The 22,183-nt window shown below is 37.8% G+C and overlaps 1 protein-coding gene across 1 annotated transcript in view; it reads left to right on the forward strand.

Annotated features, from left to right (window-relative positions):
• Positions 1-22,183, forward strand: part of ATG4C (autophagy related 4C cysteine peptidase) — an 87,751-nt gene that overhangs the window by 13,490 nt on the left and 52,078 nt on the right. Inside the window, exons 2-3 of the mRNA XM_065879917.1 lie at positions 10,760-10,898; positions 16,995-17,078. Of these exons, the coding sequence (XP_065735989.1) occupies positions 10,823-10,898; positions 16,995-17,078 (160 nt within the window). The 5' untranslated portion in view covers positions 10,760-10,822. The remainder of the gene's footprint in view (positions 1-10,759; positions 10,899-16,994; positions 17,079-22,183) is intronic.

Below are 22,183 nucleotides of genomic sequence, written 5' to 3' on the forward strand. Positions count from 1 at the left end.
TTGCAAAATACTTCTCTGTTTTCTCATTTTGCCTAATTTGCTATTTTTATTTTGATGTACTTGGTAGGTTGGTTATGTTTCCAGCCTTGGAGAAGTGGCCTTGTATAGGAGACATCCTATGCGTCCCAGCAGTGCACTCCCCTGTAGTTACCGGAGCTATATGGTCTAAGGGTGCTCCCTTTGTGGGCTGCATGGGTCCTTCTGTTGTGGTGAGCTGGCTACTGTGGTTGGTCTGGTAGGCGTGACTGGTCCCCAGTCTGTTTCTTTGTCAGGCCTTGTCTTGTGCAGAGGCTGTTGGCTGCTGGTTGGTGGGGCTGGGTCATGAGGCACCTGACTGCAGAGCCCCAGAGGGTCCTGGGGCTAGCGCTGTCCCACTGGTGGGTGGGAACTGGGTTCTGGTGTGGGGCTGGGGGGTCCTGGATCTATTATCAGCCTGCTGGTGGTCAGGTCCATTTTCTGGCATGGCTGGCTGCAGGGTCTGGGGTGTCCCAAACCTGATTTTTTACCCACTTGTGTGTTGGGCCAGATCCTGGGGAGGCTGGCTGAGGGGCCCAGGGTATCCTAGAGCTGGTGTTGGCTTGCTGGTTGGCAGGGCCAGGACCCAGTGTGTCCTGTGGGTGGTGTTTTTCTGCTGGTTGGTGGGCTGTGTCCTGACATGACAGGCTGTGGGGCTATGGTGGTCCTGGGTCTGGTGTCTGCCCTCTGATGGGTGGGTCCGTAGCCCATGGGATTCTGGTGCTGTTGCCCACCCACTAGTGTCTGAGGTCCTGGGGCTAGTGCCAGCCCACTGGTTGGTAGAGCTGAATCCTGGACTCTCTGGCTGTAGAGCCTGGGGATTATAGAGCTGGTAGCAGCCTGTTGGTGTGGGGGGCGGGGCGAGGCCCAGGTGGTCCTGGGCCTAATGCCTGCTCATTGGTGGGTGAAGCTGGGTCTCAGGGTCTTTGGTTGTAGGGCCCTGGGGGTCCTGGAGTTGAGGTGTTGGCACACTCGTGGGTAAGGCCTGGGCCCAGGGCGTTCTGGGGCTGGTGACTGCCCACTGGTGGGTGGGGCCAGGCCCTGGGTTCTGTGGCTGCAAGCCCTGGCAGTTCCGAGGTTAGTGCCGGTGCACTGGTATGTGGGGCCAGGTCCTGGGCCCTCTTCTATACAGCGCAGGTCCTGTGGCAGCTGTGGGCTCAGGGGAGGGGGGTCTTAAGGTAGCTGGCCTGCTGGTGTGTGAGCCTGTGTCTCTGCCTGGCTAGTTGCATGGCCTTAGGAATCCCATTACAGGTGGTGACATGCTGGTAGGAGGGGCTTGGTTCCAGAGATAATAAGCGAGAGGGAGGAGTCCAAAATGGTACTTGACAGCACTGGGGTCCTCGCGGTAGAACAAGCTCCCCAAAATGGCTGCCGCCAGTGTGTATGTCCCCAGGGTGAGCTCCACTTGCCTCCTGCCTCTCTGCCAAGACCAGCAGGTAGGTCTGACCCAGACTCCTTTGAAGTTACTGCTTTTGCTCTGGATCCCAGAGAGTGTGAGGTTTTGAGTGCGTCCTTTAAGAGTGGAGTCTCTATTTTGCACAGTCCTCTTCCTCTCCCGAAAGTAGGCCCCACTGGTTTTCCAAGACAAATCTTTTTGGGGGCTTGTTTTCCTGGTGCAGGACCCCTGGGCTGGGGACCCCAGTGTGGGGCTTGGACCCCCTTGCTCCTTGGGGAGAAACCTCTACAACTGTAATTATCATTTTGTTCGTGAGTCACCCACCTTGGGGAATGGGTTTTTACTAAGTCGCTGCCCCTCCTATCCGTCTTCTGTGTTTACTTCTTTATACCTTTAATTGTAGAAGATCTTTTCTGTTGGTCTTCCGGTCTATAATCAATAGTTGCTCTGTAAATATTTGTAATTTTGGTATGCCTGTGGGAGGAGGTGAGCTCAGGGTCTTCCTACTCCACTAAAGAGGCCACCCAGATGCATCTTCTATGCATTGCTGAATTTGATTTACTAATATTTAGTTGAGGATTTTGCAGCTATGTTGATGAGAAATACTGGTCAGTAGTTTTCTTTTCTTGTAATGTCTTTGGTTTTGGTATTAGGGTAATGCTGACTTCATAGAATGAGTTTGGAAGTATTCCCTCTGCTTCTATCTTCTGGAAGAAATTGTAGAGAATGGACATAACTTCTTTCTTAAATGTATGGTAGAACTCAGTGACGCCATCTGGGCTTGATGCTTTGTGTTTTAAAGGTTATGAATTATTGATTCACTTTTAAAAATAGATACAGCCCTATTCAGATTGTCTGTCTTCTTGTGTGACTTTTGGCAGACTATCTTTCAAGGATTTGGTCCATTTCACCTGGGTTATCAAATTTGTGAGCATAGAGTTGTTCATGATATTTCTTATTGTTATTTTAATTTCCATGGGAGCTGTGCTGATGCCTTCTCTCTCATTTCTGGTATTAGTAATTTGCGTCTTCTCTCTTTTCTTAGTTAGCCTGGCTAGAGGCTTATAGGTTTTTTTTTTTTTTTTTTTTTTTTTTTTTTTTTTTTTTTAATTTTATTTATTTAATTTAGTTATTTTTGGCTGTGTTGGGTCTTTGTTTCTGTGCGAGGGCTTTCTCCAGTTGCGGAGAGCAGGGGCCACTCCTCATCGCGGTGCGCGCGCCTCTCACCGTTGCGGCCTCTCTTGTTCCGGAGCACAAGCTCCAGACGCGCAGGCTCAGTAGTTGTGGCTCACGGGCCTAGTCGCTCCGTGGCATGTGGGATCCTCCCAGACCAGGGCTCGAACCCGTGCTCCCTGCATTGGCAGGCAGACTCTCAACCACTGCGCCACCAGGGAAGCCCGGCTTATAGGTTTTATTGATCTTTTCAAAGAAGCAGCTTTTGGTTTCATTGATTGGTTTCGTTCAATCTCTATTGATTTTTTTTTTTCTGCCCTAATTTTTATTATTTCCTTTTTTCTGCTTACTTTAGATTTAATTTGCTCTTATTTTTCTGGTTTTCTAAGGTGGAAGCTTATGTTACTAATTTTATATTTCTTTTCTAATATATGCATTCAGTGCTATAAATTTCCCTGTAGCCATGCGTTTGTTGCATCCCACAAATTTTGATACTACTTTTTCATTTAATTCAAAATACTTTTCAATTTCCCTTCTTTGACCCATGAGGTTTGAGATTTCTTCTTTGACCCATGAGAGGTATGTTGTTTAAGCTCCAAGTATTTTGGGATTTTTAGGCTATCTTTTCATTTTTGATTTCCAGTTCAACTCCACCATGGTAAGAGCAAACATTGTATGATTTTGATCCTTTTAAATTTGTTAAGGGGTGTTTTATGGCCCAGAATGTGGTCTATTTTGGTGAATATTCTGTGTGAACCTGAGAAGAATGTGTAATCTGCTGTTGTTAGGTGATGTAGTCTGTAGCTGTCTAGTCTGTAGCTGTTTCCCTCCCCCCACCCCCCCACAGAGGCCCCTTGGAGGGATAGTCTGTAGTTGATTGATGCTGCTTTTGAGCTCAATTATGTCATTACTGATTTTCTGCCTGCTGAATGTGTCCATTTCTGATAGAGAGGTGTTAAACTCTCCAGTTATAACAGTGGATTAATCTATTTCTTCTTACAGTTTTGCCTCACATATTTTGATGCTCTCTGGATATCTTTTTTTTAAAGCTTTTTATGGATATCTCTTTATTGTGATAAATATAGGTCATAATATGTATCATCAACAGATATTTGTGTCTGCTAGCACTCCTGTGTGCTAGGTGTGAGGATATAGTAGTGAACAAGACACATTCTCTGCCCTCAAGGAGTTTATATCTGAGAAATAATTTTGTAAAATGCTTGTTACCTCAGGCTTGCCAATATCTCTTGTGAATATGAAAAATATATTAAATTCCTTTAATGTGCATTACTTTGATCTAGTAAGGTTGAAAATATTTTCATATGTTTATTGGTCCTTTTCTTTCAGAATGCTTGTCTTTTTTTTTCCTTTTTTGTGATTGATTTTTAAGAGCTCTTTATATATTATGGACATTAAAGCTTTGTCTATGCAATATGAATTGGATTTTTTTCTTAATTTATGAATTGCAAGTCAACCTTGTTAATGCTTTCTTTTTCTTCTTCCTGTACAGAAGTTTTCTTTTTTATGTGATTACATTTTCCTTTCTGATTTCTAGTATTGCATACCATGCTTAGAATAAAGGTCTTTTCTACAACACTGTTAAAAATATTTAAATCAATACTTCCCTGCAGTATGTGCAAACATGCCATGTGCTTGCATTTGCATTTAATTCTGTGATCAGTCTAGAATTAATAATGTGTGAGGTAGCTTTATTTTTAAACTGGCTAGCTTATTATTCCAGTACTATTTACTAAATCAGCTATCTTTTCTCACTGATGTGAAATATCTCTTGTATCAGTCACTAAATTCTCAAATATATTTGGATTTATTTCTGTACTCCCTGTTATGTTTTACTCAGTGTCATCCTTTGCTAATAAGATAATAAATTTAAGTATTAACTTAATTACTGTAGTTTTATAATGTGTTTTAATATGCAGTAAGGAAAATCCTTTCCTCATTAGGAATTTTTGGTTCCTTTTTAAGGTGTTTTAGTTTATAGTACTTTCTAATATGGTTCGAGGGATCACCTTTCAAAATCATCTCTGCTCTAAAAAGTTAGGATTTTTAGAAACAGCCATTTAAATTTTTGTTATGGAAATAAAATGAGTTTCTGTCTTTATAGAAGATTAGAATTCAATTTTAGTTATATGGAAAATAACTATACTGAATTGTTAAACTAATAACAGCTTAGTTAATTTGACCTTATGGTAATAATTTTATTCTTTTCATGTACTCTATATAACAATGACAATACATGAATTCTTATAAAATAGTTGAGATGTTCCAAAAACATTTCAAATGTTTCAAGTTTGGGGTAAATTACTCTGAGTAAATAGTCTATAAGTAGCAGGAGTTTGAAGTAAAAATAACAGTAAAAATAATTTAACAATTTATTCCACTGTGAGTTCCTTGAGGTTAGTATATTTGTCTCATTAATTTCTGTATCTGTCACAGCATCTTACCTTGGTTATTTATTTATTTATTTAGGAGTCTTTATCTAATATACAGACTTTCCCCATAGAAAATGTCTCATTTTGTCTTCATTTTCCCCCAGCACACTTGAAAGGCATGTTGACTTTCACACTGTGGCTAAGGACTGTCCAGAGTGTTCCTGGTAGCTGGTATTGGGAACCCTTTGAACCAAGGTCCTCCCTGTGGCCTACTTTCTTTCTGACTTAGAAAGAAAATACATGCATGTACATTCTCTTATTTTTATTTTTTAATTTATTCATTTTTATTGAAGTATAGTTGATTTACAATGTTGTGTTATTTCAAGTTTACAGCAAAGTGATTCAGTTATACATACATACATAGGTCTATTTTTTCAGATTCTTTTCTCTTATAGGTTATTACAAAATATTGAGTATAGTTCTCTGTGCTATATAGTAGGTCCTTGTTGGTTATTTTTTATAGAGTGGTGTGTATATGTTAATCCCAAACTCCTAATTTATCCCTCCCCTGCCCCTTTCCTCTTTGGTAACCATAAGTTTGTTTTCTTTGTCTGTGGGTCTGTTTCTGTTCTTTCTTTTTTTTTTTTTTAATAAATTTATTTATTTTTGGCTGTGTTGGGTGTTCATTGCTGCCTGCAGGCTTTCCTCTAGTTGTGGCGAGCGGGGGCTACTCTTGGTTGCAGTGCATGGGCTTCTCATTGTGGTGGCTTCTCTTGTTGCAGAGCACAGGCTCTAGGTGCGCAGGCTTCAGTAGTTGTGGCACATGGGCTCAGTAGTTGTGGCTCACGGGCTTAGTAGTTGTGGCACACAGGCTCAGTAGTTGTGGCACACGGGCTTAGTTGCTCCGCAGCATGTGGGATCTTCCCGGACCAGGGCTCGAACCTGTGTCCCCTGAATTGGCAGGCGGATTCTTAACCACTGCACCACCAGGGAAGCCCTGTTTCTGTTCTTTATGTAAGTTCATTTGTATCATTTTTGTTTACATTGCACATATAAGCGATATCATATGATGTTTGTCTTGCTTCACTTCATATGATAATCTCTAGGTCCACCTATGTTGTCGCAAATGGCATTATTTCATTCTTTTTTATGGCTGAGTAGTATTCCGTTGTATATATGTATCACATCTTTATCCATTTATCTGTTGATGGACACTTAGGTTGCTTCCATGTCTTGGCTATTGTAAATAGTGCTGCAGTGAACATTAGGGTGAATGTATCTTTCAAATTAGTTTTGTCCCTATATATGCCCAGGAGTGGTATTGCAGAATCATATGGTAGTTCTATTTTTGGTTTTTTAAAGAACCTCCAGTCTCTTCAGTAAGTGGTGCTGGGAAAACTGGACAGCTACATGTAAAAGAATGAAATTAGAACACTCTCTAACACCACACACAAAAATAAACTCAAAATGGATTAAAGACCTAAATGTAAGACCGGATGCTATAAAACTCCTAGAGGAAAACACAGGCAGAGGGACTTCCCTGGTGGCACAGCGGTTAAGAATCTACCTGCCAATGCAGGGGACACAGGTTTGATCTTTCCAGGTCTGGGAAGATCCCACATGCCGCGGAGCAACTAAACCCGTGTGCCACAACTACCGAGCCTGCGCTCTAGGGCCTGTAAGGCACAACTACTGACCCCGCGTGCCACAACTACTGAAGTCTGCACACTCTAGGGCCTGCGTGCTGCAACTACTGAAACCCGTGTGCCTAGAGCCCATGTTCTGCAACAAGAGAAGCCACTACGATGAGATGTCCGTGCACCACAAGGAAGAGTAGCCCCCACTTGCCACAACTAGAGAAAGCCCACGTGCAGCAACAAAAACCCAATGCAGCCAAAAAATAAAATAAAGCAAAACAAAACAAAAAAACCCCCCAAAACATAGGCAGAACACTTTTTGACATAAATCGCAATATCTTTTTGGATTTGTCTCCTAGAGTAATGGAGATAAAAACAAAAAGAAACAAATGGGATCTAATTAAATCAAAGTATATACACAGCAAAGGAAACCATAAACAAAATGAAAAAACAACCTACAGATTGGGAGAAAATATTTGCAAATTATGTGACCGACAAGGGATTAATCTCTAAAATATACAAATAGTTCATACAGCTCAATATAAAAAAAACAAATAACCCAATCAAAAAATGGGCAGAAAACCTAAATAGATATTTCTGTAAAGAAGACATACAGATAGCCAAAAGGCACATGAAAAGATGTTTGACATTGCTAATTATTAGAGAAATGCAAATCAAAACTGCGAGGTATCACCTCGCACTGGTTAGAATGGCCATCGTCCAAAAGTCTACAAACGTTAAACGCTGGAGAGGGTGTGGAGAAGAATGGACCCTCTTGCACTGTTGGTGGGAATATAAATTGGTGCAGCCACATGGAGAACAGTATGGAAGTTCCTTACATTCTCTTATTTTAAACATTTTGTATTTAGAAGATTCATGGTTGGTGGCTTTTTAAAAATAAACTTTATATATGTTTTTTAATATTCATTCATTTGGCTGTGCTTCATCTTAGTTGTGGCACATGGGATCTTCGTTGTGGCATTCGGGATCTTTTTAGTTGTGGCATGTGGGGTCTTTAGTTGTGTCGTGTGGGCTCTTAGTTGCATCATGTGGGCTCTTAGTTGCAGCATGCGGGATCTAGTTCCCTGACCAGGGATAGAACCAGGGCCCCCTGCATTGGGAGCTCGGAGTCTTAACCACTGGACCACCAGGGAAGTCCCTAAAAATAAACTTTTTAAATTCTAAAAATTACGTGTGTTCTTTGTATAAGATTTGGAAAAGGTGAGCAATAGTGATAAAAAAAAAAGTAGCCATACACAATTTGTCAGGGAAACTATTGTTAGCAATTTGGTATACTTTTTTTTACTCCTTCACCTCCCCCTCAGCCCCCAGATAGTATTGTGTGATACATAAAGTTTTAGATTTTGCATAGTGTTTCCCCATTTTCACAGACTCTTTGTAAGCATTTTTAATGGATATATAACCCATCATGTGGATGCACTATATATAATCACACATTTTATAAACTTTTCTCCTTCTTGCTTTTCCAAATTTTGTTAAATAATGCACTTTTGGGAGGAAATTTTTTTCTTTATTCTAGTTGTCAAAGAATTCTAATTACAGCAGGTAAGACTACTGCTTATTTTTCATAATTTTTCAGTTCACTGATTCATTTAATAAACATTTTGAGAAACAACTGTGTGCCAGGCAGAACTTAAGGACATTTGAAAAGTTTACTGTCTGGTGTAAGAGTCAGGTAAGAAGCAAGTTATTACAATACAGTGTGATGAGTGCTGTGATAGAGGAAGACATAGGCTCCTAAGGAGCTAAGAAGAGGGGCTTCTGTCTTAGTTTGAGGTTGGGAGGAGGGTAAAAATTTTACTAATCTTACCAGAGGAGGAGAAACTTAAGCTGGGTCTTAGGGACTCATGATAATAAGACAGTCAAAAAGTGAGGGTGAGCAGGAAGGCATTGTAGGTGGAGGGAAGAGCACATGCAAAGGCATGGAGGTGTTAGCATGTCAAGTGTAGGAAGCTTTAATATTAATATTAAAAATGGCTTTAGTATATAGTGCATGTGAGGGAGTGGCAAGAGAGAAAGCTGAGTAAGTGGGCAGATGTAATTTTATGAAGGGCTTTGAATATCATCCTCAAGGTTGGGGTGCCATCATGGATGAGGCAGAATCCTTGAGAAACATGTTTATAGCTCTAACTCTTCATTTGTGTATCAACAATTCTCAAATTAATAGCTCTCACCCAAACCTCACCCTTGAGCTCCAGAGCTATATATCCAACTGCCTTGTTGGCCTCTCTAGAATGTCTAGAACGTAAGCGTCACGAAAGCAAGTATTTTACTCCCTTTGCCCTAAGCTGTATCTGCACTACCTAGAACAGTGCCTGGCAATAATTTATCGAGTGATTAAATAAAAATGAATGATTCCCTACTATATCTCAGAGCCATCTCAAACTCCACATAAATCCAATTCATGATCTTCTCCCTCTAACCTGCTCTTCTCCTAATGTTCCCTATTTTTTAAAATAATTTTTAAAAAATTTTATTTAGTTTTGGCTGTGTTGGGTCTTCTTTGCTGCACACGGACTTTCTCTAGTTGTGGTGAGCGGGGGCGGTTGTTCATTGCAGTGTGCAGGCTTCTCATTGCCATGGCTTCTCTTGTTGTGGAGCACAGGCTCTAGGTGCGTGGGCTTCAGTAGTCGTGGCACATGGGCTCAGTAGTTGTGGCTCGTGGGCTCTAGAGTGCAGGCTCAGTAGTTGTGGCGCATGGGCTTAGTTGCTCCGCGGCATGTGGGATCTTCCTGGACCAGGGATTGAACCGTATCCCCGGCTTTGGCAGGCGGATTCTTAACCACTGAGCCACCAGGGAAGTCCCCCTAATTTAATGTTCCCTATTTAAGTGATTGGCACCAACTATTTAATTTCACAAGCCAGAAACCTGGGTGTATCTTTGACATATTCCTCTTTCTCATCTTTCACATCCATTTTCTCACCGAGACCTAATGATTTCTTGATGTTTCTTCATATGTCCATTTCTCTCCATCTCCACTGCTCTAGTCCAAGCTACCATCTCTCTCCTCATCCTATACAATAGTAGTAAACTTTCACCCTTTACTCTTGTCCCTTTTCAATCTGTTCTCTGTGTTGGAGTCAAAAAAACCAAACAAACCCACAGAATCTGATTCTGATATTCCTGTTTGGAACCAGTTGCCCTTTGGATAAAGAACAAAACCCTTAACATGGTCTACAAGGCCCTGTGTGCTCTGGCCACTGTCTAACCCAATAGCCACATCTCATGCCACTTTTTTGGATTCTGTTCTTAGTTGCATTGGCTTTTTAAATTCCTCCAGTGGACCATGCTTTCATCTGTCACAGTTATAATGTATAATTAGTAGCTTCTAATACATATTATAAAATGGAATGCCTATTGTCAGCGAAACAAATGTATCAATACCTTTAAGTTGATATTTATAACCCTGAAAGGGTAATGTTCTGTGTAGCATTCTTTTCTTGAAAAGAAAACTGTTTGTGAATTATTTCAAATAAGCTCAAACATTTTCAGTTATAATTTGTTCGTCTTTCAGATTACATGTCACGTATCTCAATTTTCCCTCAAGTAAGTTAAATACTTATAAGCTACATTTATTCTTATTTTAAAGTAAGAAAACATTGTCTTGTAAATTTAAGCCATTTGATTTTTTAAAAAGTGCTGCAGTAGGAAGCAAGGATGTATTGGAAATATAGGAAATGCCTTAATTAAAAAAAAAACTAGGCTTTATATGAAAGTAGTGACTTAATCAATATAAGTGGAAGCCTCCATTCTGAAGATAGTTGCCACTTCTTATATGATTTCAAATCACACTCTCTGATTACAAATGAAACAGGTCTTGAATAGTCTCACCAAAACTGACTTGTGTTACTAAGTTATTGTTCTTAATTGTGAGTGTCTGGGGGAGTTTATTGTTTGGTTTTGTGTGATAATTTTTATTGTTGTATATAAAATATACAACAATAAAATATATTTTGTAATTAAAATATTTATAGAGTATATTGTATTCTATTCTGTAAAATGAAAAATTGGTTTGCTCATTTCCAATTCAAGTTGTATTTAATCACTTAAGTAACTTTAGCAGATAGTGCACCATATAATATGTACTCATTACTTATTTTTCTTTAACTTCTTTTCTTTATGTCAGAACAAAAGTCTAAACTTACAGAAGAATGCAATCAAGTGATGGCTTTTTCTTTAGAATCTGAATATGGAGGCCACAGGAACAGATGAGGTTGACAAGCTGAAAACTAAATTTATATCTGCTTGGAACAACATGAAATATAGTAAGTATCAAGATTTGAAAACTGTATAAATCCAAAGAAATATTTGAAGACATGTATTATCTCCTGTATTAAGTCACTGACAATTGTTGAAATTCTCTTTGAATGAAATATTTCTGTAAGGAATGTAGATAAGAATACTACCTGAAGAAAGAATCAAATACCATCATAAACATTGCTTAGAAACTCAGGCATATCATGTGGTCCTTTAAAAAAGAAAATTCCAAAGAAGATAGAATTTATTCAGGTGATGATAATACCTCAGGTTTTCAGACTCAGCATCAGGCAACCTCACGTATGAACCAGGAAGCAAGCAAAATAGACCTCTGAACACACAAAGCAGACCATTTAAAGTTCACATGCTGATGCGTATGACTTTCTTCTAGGAACACACTCAGATCCTTATTTCTATAACTTAGTTACTCTTGGTTTGCATGCAAATCCAATAAGGATCATATGGTGGTTTGGAAGCCCACTTAAGACTAGAAACAAATTGGAGGTGAAAAATCCTTCAAAGATGGAGAAATACTCAGCAGAACCAGTTTCAACCGGAAGAAGTTCATATCCATAAGATAGGAATGATAAAATTTAGTAAAACCCCTTAACAGTGCAAATTCAAGTAAAACACAATTGGTTGTTGGTTCCTGGTTCACTGGAAGTCATGGCCAGCTAGCTATTTAGACAGTTAAAACTTGATAATAACTTGACATTGTATTTTGAAGATTATAGACATTAACTTTTTGAAAAATTGAGATTTAAATCATATACTACTAAAATTCACCTTTTTAAAGTGTATGATTCAGTGGTTTTTAGTACACTCACAGGAATGTACAACCATCATCACTATCTAATTCCAGAACATTTTCATCACCCCCAAAGGCTACCTTGTACCCATTAGCAACTACTCCCTATTCCTCCCCACCTCTCTCCAATCCCTGGCATCCACCAGTCTACTTCTTGCCTCTCTGGATTTGCCTATTCTGGACATTTCATATAAATGGTATCATATAACTTGTGGCCTTTTGTTTTTGACTCCTTTCACTTGACATAACGTTTTGAAAGTTAATTCATGTTGTAGCATGTATATATCAGTACTTCATTCTCTTATACGGCTGAATAATATTTCATTGTATGGATATATCACATTTTCTTTACCCACTCATTAGTTGATAGATGTTTGGGTGGTTTCCACTTTTTGGCTATATGAATAATGCTGCTATGAATATTGTATACAAGTTTTTGTGTAAACATATGTTTTCAGTTCTCTTGGGTATATACCTAGGAGTAGAATTGCTGGATCATATGTTTACCCTAAGTTTAACTTTTTAAGGAACTACCAAACTGTTTTCCAAACTGTTTGCACCATTATACATTCCTACCAGAAATGTTTGAGGGTTTGAATTTCTCCACATCGTCAGAAATACTTGTTAATATCTATCTTTTTAATTAGACCCATTCTAGTGAGTGTGAAGTATCTCACTGTGAGTTTGATTTGCATTTCCCTGATGAACATATGAAGTTAATCTTCTTTTTATGTATTTATTAGCAATTTGTATATATTATTTCAAGAAATGTCCATTCAAATCTTTTGCATGTTTTAAAATTGTGTTGTCTTTTTATTATTGAGTTGTAAGAGTTCTTTATATATTCTAGATAAAAATCCCTCAGCAGATATATGATTTGCAAATATTTTCTCCCATTCTTGGATTGTCTTTTCACTTTCTTCATAGTGTCCATTGAAGCATAAAACTTTTACTTTTTGATGAGATCCAGTTTACCTATTTTTTTTCCCTTTGTTGCTTGTGATTTTGATGTTGTATTTACGAAATTGTTGCTCAAATCAAGGTCATGAAGATTTGCACCTATTCTTTAAAGAGTTTTTATCTTTTTAGCTCCTATATTTAGGTCTTTGATCCATTTCAGGTTAATTTTTGCATATGATGTGAGGTAGAGGTTCCACGTTATTCTTTGTATGTGGCTATCTGGTCTCAGCACCATTTGTTTAAAAGAATATTCTTTCTCCATTGACTGGTCTTGCCACACTTATCTAAAATCAGTTGACCATAGATGTAAGGGTTGATTTCTGGACTCTCAATTCTATTCCATTAATCTGTACGTTTGTTCTTATGCTAGTAGAACATTCTCTTGATTACTTTAGCTGTTTGTAAAATTTGAAATTGAAAAGTATGATTCCTCCAACTTTGTTCTTCTTTTCCAAGATTGTTTGACTGTTCTGGATTCCATGCATTCCATATGAATTTTTGATCCTCCTATCAATTTCTGCAAGAAATCCAGCTGGGATTTTTATATAGACTTTAGTGAAATCTGTAAATCAATTTTCAGAATATTGGCATATTAACAGAGTATTGCCATATTAAGTCTTCCAATCCATGGACATGGGATGTCTTTCCATTTATTTAGGTCTTTAATTTCTTTCAACGATGTTTTGTAGTTTTCTGTGTGCAAGTCTTGGCACTTCTTTTGTTAAAGTTATTCCTAAGTATTTTATTCTTTTCAATGCTATTTTAAAATGAATTTTCTTCATTTCATTTAGACTCTTCATTGCTAGTATATAGAAATACAATTGATTTTTGTGATTTGATCTTGTGTCTTGTAAACTTGATAATCTCTTTTATTCTAATAATTTTTTTTGGATTCTTTAGGATTTTCTGTGTATAAATCATGTCATCTGCAAACAGAGGCTTATGTTCTTTTTCAACCATTTAATCTGATGGATAGGTTATGTGGTGAAGATTTCATTTATAAGGTCTGAACATTGTCATACAGGTACTCAACACATTTCAGTAGTGACCTAGGAATTGTTATTTAACCTATTATTTACATATGTGTAGCTTTCCCTATCTAGATATTTAAGTGGACATCATAAGATTATGGTAATCCGTAATCTCTGAAGAACAGATTGTTCAGGGTAACTACATGTTCTAGATAGTTTTAAGTTATAGAGTAGTATTTTAGTTTTATTTTTATTGGTGAAAATTATTCTAAAATGTTGAATGTATTTTCATTGTTTAGAGTTTGTGTAGTATGGATGGTTTAAGAAGGATTAAAATCGATTGAGCACCCACTAGTATGTTGTAGTTTATGTACCTTCTCATTTAAATTTCATCTTTCTGAGTTAGATATCTTTCTGAGATTTAAATCTAATATGTTTCTAAGGTATTCTTTTTTTGCAAATTAGAAAACTGAGATTAGGTGACATATTCAAGGTCATATATCTAGGTAAGTCTTGAAACTTGTATTCAAACCCAGCCTCCCTTGCTCCCTATTCTTGCTGTTCTCTGAATACACTGAACATAATTTAGGAATACTTTTTATCAATGTCAATATTATTATATAAAGATGGAACTAGAAATGGCATAGCACTTAACAAAACTGGACCTTACTTTCTTTTCAAAAATGTTTTATTTTTGCTTCCACCCCCCATATTTACATGACTTTATGAGGTATGTAAACTTGATTTCCTTTTTAAAATATTAAGAAGTAAATCATCCTTCTGGGTGTTTCTGTTCCTCCAGAAAATCATTATTATCTCTACTATTTCTATGCTCTTTGGCTTGTTTGCATCTTTTAAAGCCTGACTTGTGATTTTCAGATTGCTAACTTAATGGACTATCGGTTTTTTGGTAACATTTTGTTTATGGTAGCTAGGCTCCAAAGACAGTCCTCAGTGAATCACATCTTGTGTTGTCTCTTTTCTCATATGAATCTGGGCTGGCTTGCATCTCATATCAACCAATAGAATGAGTTAGAAATGAAGCTATGTCAATTCCAGGCCTAGCCATTAAGAGACAACTTCTGCCTGCTGTGTGCACTATAACTCATTGCTTGTGTAAAATGTAGATCGTTGTAGAGCCTCAGGCTCTGACTTGTCAGATTCACCTTTCTTTTCTTTCGGAAGGACTGGTGACTGGTAAGAGGGTATACAGTTAGAGGGTAAAGCATAGGGAGAAAGAGAGAAGTTCCTCCTTAAAGGTTTTTTGTTTGTTAGTTTTTGAGGTTGTTTTTATGAAGTTCTTAGGATTTGCTTTGGAAATACTGCCTTTTGGGGAGAGGGGATTGTTATCGTTTTGGGGATTAGAATCATTCTAGTATGGTACTAATAATACTTCTATGAAACAATGTCTATAAAGCACCTAGCTTAGTTCCTAGTGTAAAATAGATGGTCAGTAAATACTATTTTCCCATTGGAGTTCAGAGAAGAGAATGAGAGATAGGTGGGAAAAGGAAAAGATGTCGTAGAAGTGCGTGTTTGAGTCAGAAGAAGATTTAAGTGGATTTAAATGGGCTGATATTGGGGAGGATATTTTTGTTATGGAATAGTATGAACCAAATAGTAAAGCCCACTTTGAGTATAGATGAAAAGTAGTGGAAAAGATGGCTGTAAAGGTAATTTGTATCATATTGTGGAAAGTCTTTAGTATCACAGAGAAGTTCATTATAAATCTGTTAGGTAATGAATCATTGAGGATGGTTTTTGAGCAGACAAGTTACCTAATCAGAGCTGAGCCACAGGGAGATTAATTTGGCAGGGATATGTGGCATATGCTAGAGTGGGGAAAAACTGATTACAGATAAGCCATCTTGGGGGAGTATTGCAGTAATCCAAAGCCTGATTACTGTATTTGACTTTACATTCTTTCTTTTTTTTTTGGCTGTGTTGGGTTTTCATTGTGGTGCTTGGGCTTTTCACTTGCAGTGGCTTCTCTTGGTGCGGAGCACGGGCTCTCGGCTTCAGTAGTTGCAGCATGCAGGCTCAGTAGTTGTGGCACGCGAGCCCTAGAGCATGCGGGCTTCAGTAGTTGTGGCATGTGGGCTCAGTAGTTGCGGTGCGCGGGCTTCAGTAGTTGTGGCACGTGGGTTCAGTGTTGTGGCTCGCGGGCTCTGGAGCACAGGCTCAGTAGTTGTGGTGCACATGCTTAGTTGCTCCACAGCATGTGGGATCTTCCTGGACCAGGGATCAAACTTGTGTCCCCTGCATTGGCAGGCACATTCTTAACCACTGCAGTACTGGGGAAGTCCCTCCATTCTTTATTCTTCACTACCAAACTCAGATACTTGCATGATTTTTATTATAAATACATATTTTAATTTACTTGTTCTTTATGCTTATTTGTATTATAGTACTTAAGGGAGCAGTTTCATAAAAATCACTCATTTAAAATTTTGTAACAACTCTGTTAAATATAAATGTTGGCCTGCTTAAGACTAGACCTAAGTCTCTTAACTCCCAATTTCAGATTCTTTTTATTTATATGTTCTTGCATTTTAGGAGCTGTTTCTAAGTCTGCCATTAGCACTCAGAAATTTCATACACTTAGGAATATTCAGGAATGTAATGGACAAGTGCTTTTCTTAGGAAATTGAGAACTATTAATGGCATCATAAAAAACCAAAAGGATAGTTCCTTTTAGATATAGACAGTTTAGTAGGAAGAAAATTGGAAGAATTAGAGTTTGCAACTAAGAGTTGAGGATTGGGGATTGGAAGGTGGAAAATTGAGATGAAAATGTCTGAAAGCTTTATACATCACTTTCAGAAATCCTCATTTGGCTGAAATGATGGGGTAAAAACAGATTTCCCTAGGAAACTTCAGAGATCCACTTTTATCATAAGCATTAGTGTACTGTGTGATCTTTTCCCTAAATTACTTCACTAGAATATTCAAATACTTTAAACCTTTAAAATATCTAAAATGGAAGAAGATATAAGAAATTGGTAACATTTGTTGCCTTTGGGAAAAGAGGTTGGTGTCAGGGAAAGTGGAGTAGAATTTGTACCTTTTAATTTTTATACCATAAGAACATTGTGATCTGTTTGAAAATAAATTAAAACTAAAATTTTTTCTCTGCCATGTTCTTTAAGTGGGCAGAATGTGGTTAAAATACTTTGCTTTATTTGAAAGTAGCATAAGTGGCCTGTATTTTCAGTTCATTGTCAAAATACTTTTGCTACACTTGTAAAAAATGCACATCCATAATTGAGAATTGGTGATTTGAAATTAAATAAAAGAAAATGCTGCTGAACTTTTCGTCTGAAATCCTTTAATTGCAAAACTGTTTTTCTCTTTTTCTCATTTAGGTTGGGTTTTGAAAACAAAGACATATTTTAGTAGAAATTCCCCTGTATTATTGCTTGGAAAGTGTTACCATTTTAAATATGAAGGTAAGTGCTAAATTTGTAATCCATTTAAAAATCTTTGTAGAAATTCATTGTGTAATTGTTTTCATTATTTTATTTCCAGATTAACCTACTTTTGACATATTTCTTTTTGTTTTTTACTTCCAGTTATTTTTATTGTGGTAAAATACACATATCAAAATTTACCATCTAAGTCATTTTTAAGTGTACGGTTCAGTGGTATTAAATACATTCATAATGTTGTGCTACCATCATCACCATTCATCTGTAGAACTCTTCATCTTGTAACACTGAAATTCTGTACCCATTAAACAATCACTCCTCATTCCTCCCTTCCCTTCAGCCCCTGGCAACCGCCATTCTACTTTTTATGCCTATGTTTTGGAATATATCTTTTAAAAACCTGTATTTTATGTAACACATAAAATACTGCCATATGGTTTGGGTTTCTTGTGAATTCCGTGAAAATAAAGTTCATACCGTCATACACCATTTGTTATATCCCTCATAATTTTGGACTTACCATATGAGTGCTAAGTAAATATTATTTGAATCAATATCTTAATATTCTTTATCAAGTTCTCTGATGATAATTTTAAAGTATATGATAATAATTTAAAGTATCACGTTAGTTAATATAAAAAATGGTAAGTTTTCCAATTCTTAAGGATGCTCCAGTTTCTGAAATTATTTACTGTATTTGATGTTTCTGAATTTTCATATATGCTCATCCTTTCTGTAATTATCATATATTTTCTTTTAATAATTTATGTCCCCTATTGAGTGCCTACTATGTGTCAAGCATCATGCTAAACTCTTTGGGAAATGTCTTTAATTCTCACAACAAGCCTACAAGGTGGATTTAAGTGTCCCTATCCTATGTGTTTGAAAGCCAGAGTTTAGAGCAGTTAAAGAATTCGTCCCAAATCACACAGGTATTAGATGACAGAGTTGAATTTTAAACCAAGACTATGTTTCATTTTAATACTGGCATTCTTTGTACTATATCTCTTTGCTTGGTATTTTGTATGTATGAGTGTGTGTGTTTGTGTGTGTGTGTGAGAGAGAGAGAGAGGAGAGGGGAAGAATGTATGTGACAGTATGTGATTATCAAGGCTTGTATTCATTTTTTGGTTGATCTTTTTTGGTCACATCAGCAATTGTCTAAAGCCTAAATGGTTTGTAATAGTAACAGCTGACATTTATTGAGTATTTATAATATGCCAGACAGGATTTTTAAGTAGTTTACATGTATTAACTCATTGAGTCCTCACAGTATTCTTGAAAGATGAGTAGGAAGTTGATGGATAAAGAAGGCATGCATTTTAGGTAAATAGAATGGCATGATGAAAGCAATAGCACTGAGATGTTAGACAGTATATATAGGAAACAGAAGTGTCCAGTGTAACTATGGTGGGAGAAAATTATGAAAAGGATCAATTTATGGAGGAGCATCTTGAATGCTGTGCTAAAGAGTTAGGTCATTTGTTTACAGGCAGAGGAGAGTATACGGGCTTTGGGGTGAGACATACGTGGGTTTGAATTTTGGCTCTTTTTGCTGATTAGTTGTTATTTTTGGCAAGTTATGTAATTTCCCGAAGTATTAATGATACCTATTTCGTAGGCGTTTAGTGGTATGCCTCGTACATGTAAGCATTCTAAATGATATTATTATTCATGATAAAAGGAATGTGAGAAAAAGTTATTAGAATTCTTTTTAAGGATAGCATTATATATTTTTTGGAAGAAATACTTTGAGCAGTAAATGGATTCTTGGGGGTCCTCAACTCAAGAGATGAAAAGTAAATGATATAGGAGATACAAATGAGACAAATAGAAGACTGTTTTGTTTTGGACTAGGAGTAGGGATACAGGGAAAGACAAGGGTATGGGCCTCGGGAGGGAGAAAGGAGAGCGAGCCAGAAAGGTGGTTGGATTCTGCATGTCCATTGAGAAGTTTCCTTGTTGATGTGCTCTGGTCTTCAGTAAAGTCAGGTAAGTTTATGAAATGCTTGGTGTAGGAAAAGTTCTTTTGGAAAGAGGATGGATTTGGCATCTGGAATGAAAAAGGCATCTCATATCATTGTAGGAGTTAGAAGAGGGAGGGGAGGAACCAAGAGAGTTTAAGCTGTGTAGAATTAACTGAAATCTGGGGGGCTAGCTTTGAACTTCTACATGTCACAGAATTTTTGGTTCAAGCAAATTTTCTGAGTTATCAGAGAGGTAGGGGGTGGTGTACCCAGCTTCTTAACTACAATGGTTATTATTATCCTAGGTTTTTGAGCAACAAAATACCAGAATTCATTTAATTATTTAATTATTTTCAGTGATCATGTATTGAGAACATGCTAGCTAGGACATTGATCTTGCCCAGAAGGAGCATATGATAATCATAACTAAATACATGCTTAGAAAAATAACTGATAGCAATGTAGAGGAACCATTGGAAGTCAGTTATCAGGCAAGATACGATGACTCTGATGTACGGCAGTGGAAATGGAGAGGATTGACTTGAGATATTTTAAGGTAGACTCGATAGCATCTGATAAATGATTGGATTTGAGGTCATGAGAGAGAGAAGATAAAGAATACTTAAAGACTACTATCTTGGATTATAGGTAGTGTTAGTAACCAAATGTGATATACTAGAGGAAGCGTGGATTTTGCGGGGACATGTAGTGTTTGAAGTAGGCCGTTCAGGAGTAAACAGTCTGAATGAAGTAGGTGGTTTAGAATTGGTTGGCTAGTTATTTTTATTTTCAAAGAGGTAGCATTTGAGGCTAATGAATAAGGTCACATTGATGGAAAGTATAGGTGGAGAATATTCATCTTTAAGGATCTACTGATGAAGAAGAATCAGTAAATGAAATTGAGAAGGAGTAGGCAATATATAGGACAAAACCCATGATAGTATTTTATCATAGAGACTGAAGGAAAGAGATTATCAGGAGAAAAGTTGGGACAAAGTGCCTAATGCTCAAAAGAGGTTAAGCAGGAAAAAACCTGATTAGAGGCTGTAGGATTTGTCAATGAGAAATTGCTGATGACTTTTGAGAGATCAGTTTCACTGGAGTGGTAAGGATAGAAAAGTAAAAGCAGTAAAATTAACAGCAGCTCACCTGCATTTACTGAGTGTGGCTCTTTGAAGCCAAAGTGTATTCTATTTATTTATTTATTTGGCTGTATTGGGTCTTCATTGCGATGCACGCGGTTTCTCGAGTTGCGGCGAGCAGGGACTACTCTTTGTTGTGGTGTGCGGGCTTCTCATTGCGGTGGCTTCTCTTGTTGTGGAGCACGGGCTCTAGGCTCATGGGCTTCAGTAGTTGCAGCATGCAGGCTCAGTAGCTGTGGTATGCAGACCCTATCGCACACGGGCTTCAGTAGTTGCAGTGCGTGGGCTCAGTAGTTATGACGCGTGAGCTCTAGGGCACGCGGGTTTCAGTAGTTGTGGCACGGCATTGTGGCTCGTGGGCTCTAGAGCACAGGCTCAGTAGTTGTGGCACATGGGCTTAGTTGCTCGGTGGCATGTGGGAACTTCCCAGACCAGGGATTGAACCTGTGTGCCCTGCATTAGCAGATGGATTCTTAACCACTGCGCCACCAGGGAATTCCCCAAAGCGTATTCTTTTAAAGATTTATTGGTTATGATATCAGGGTAGAGAAGAACTGCTTTTTTTTTTTTTTTTTTTTTTTTTTGCGGTACGTGGGCCTCCCGCTGCTGTGGCCCCTCCCGTTGCGGAGCACAGGCTCCGGACGCGCAGGCTCAGCCGCCATGGCTCACGGGCCCAGCCGCTCCGCGGCATGTGGGATCTTCCCGGACCGGGGCACGAACCCGTGTCCCCTGCATCGGCAGGCGGACTCTCAACCACTGCGCCACCAGGGAAGCCCAAGAACTGCTTTTATAAAACATAAAAACACAGCCTATATAGGAAAATACTGATGTATTTGACCAAATAAAAATTTAAAAATCTGCATCACGAAAGACACCATAAAAAAAGTTTAGAAACAAGACAGAGAGAGAAGATATTTGTATATGCTCTCTCATTCTCTTTTTCTCTCTCTGTATTGGTATATGTATGTGTGTTTGTGTGTGTGTGTGTGTGTGTGTGTGTGTGTACATTGAAGATCTATCTGTCCATCTGTTATCTCTTCATCTATATCTTGGACAAAGGATTAGTCTCCAAAATAATACGAAACTACAAAATAATATGAAAAACATGGACAATTCAAAAAAAAATGAGCCAAGGAAATGAACAGGTGCTTTTAAAGTAGAAACTTGAGTGGCCAAACATAAGAAAATGTTCACCACAGTAATAAAGGGAGTACAAATTAAAATGAGATACTGTTTCTTAGTTGTCAAATTTGCAAAAATTTAAAAGCTTCATGATATCAAATTTTAGCAAGGTTGTGAAGAAACAGGAACTCACAAACACAGCTGATGGGAGGCAACTTGGTACAACCTCTTCATGAATTTGAAAGTACTTAGAAAAATTGATAATACATAAACTTAGTATCTAGCAATTCTACCTTTAAGTATTTACCCCAGAGAAGTTCTCTGTATATGTGTAGAACACTTGTACAAGGATGTTTATTGTAAATTTGTTGAAATAACAAAAAATATTGGAAACAAGTATGCTCTACTAGTGGATTAGATGAATAAGGTTATTCATTCATTCCAAAAGTATTTATTAAGAGCCTGTTATGTGCCAGGCACTGGGGTTACTGCTGAAAGTATTGCAGGCACAGTACTTACACTCAAGGAGCTTACAGTCCAGTAGATGAGAGACATTAAACAAATAATTACAAAATTATTAATTTCATTATGATATTCATGATAAAACAGAAGTATAGGTTCTTATAAACAGAGACCAAATTAGAAAGGATGTGATTGGATCAAATAAGCAGAAAGTCCATTTCAAAATAGCTTAAAAGCAGTAAGGGTATTTATTATCATTCACAAGCGGAAGTCCTGACATAGGAATGGCTCTAGGTTGGTTAATCAGTGCCTCTGTGACATCATCAAGGACCCATGTTCTGTCCATCTTCCTACTCTGCTAATCTCAGCATATTGGTCTTATCGTCATCTACCTCTCCTATAGTAACAAGTGCCTATCTTAGTACCATGATAA

Source organism: Phocoena phocoena, chromosome 1, assembly GCF_963924675.1.
Source record: "Phocoena phocoena chromosome 1, mPhoPho1.1, whole genome shotgun sequence".
Lineage (NCBI taxonomy): Eukaryota > Metazoa > Chordata > Mammalia > Artiodactyla > Phocoenidae > Phocoena > Phocoena phocoena.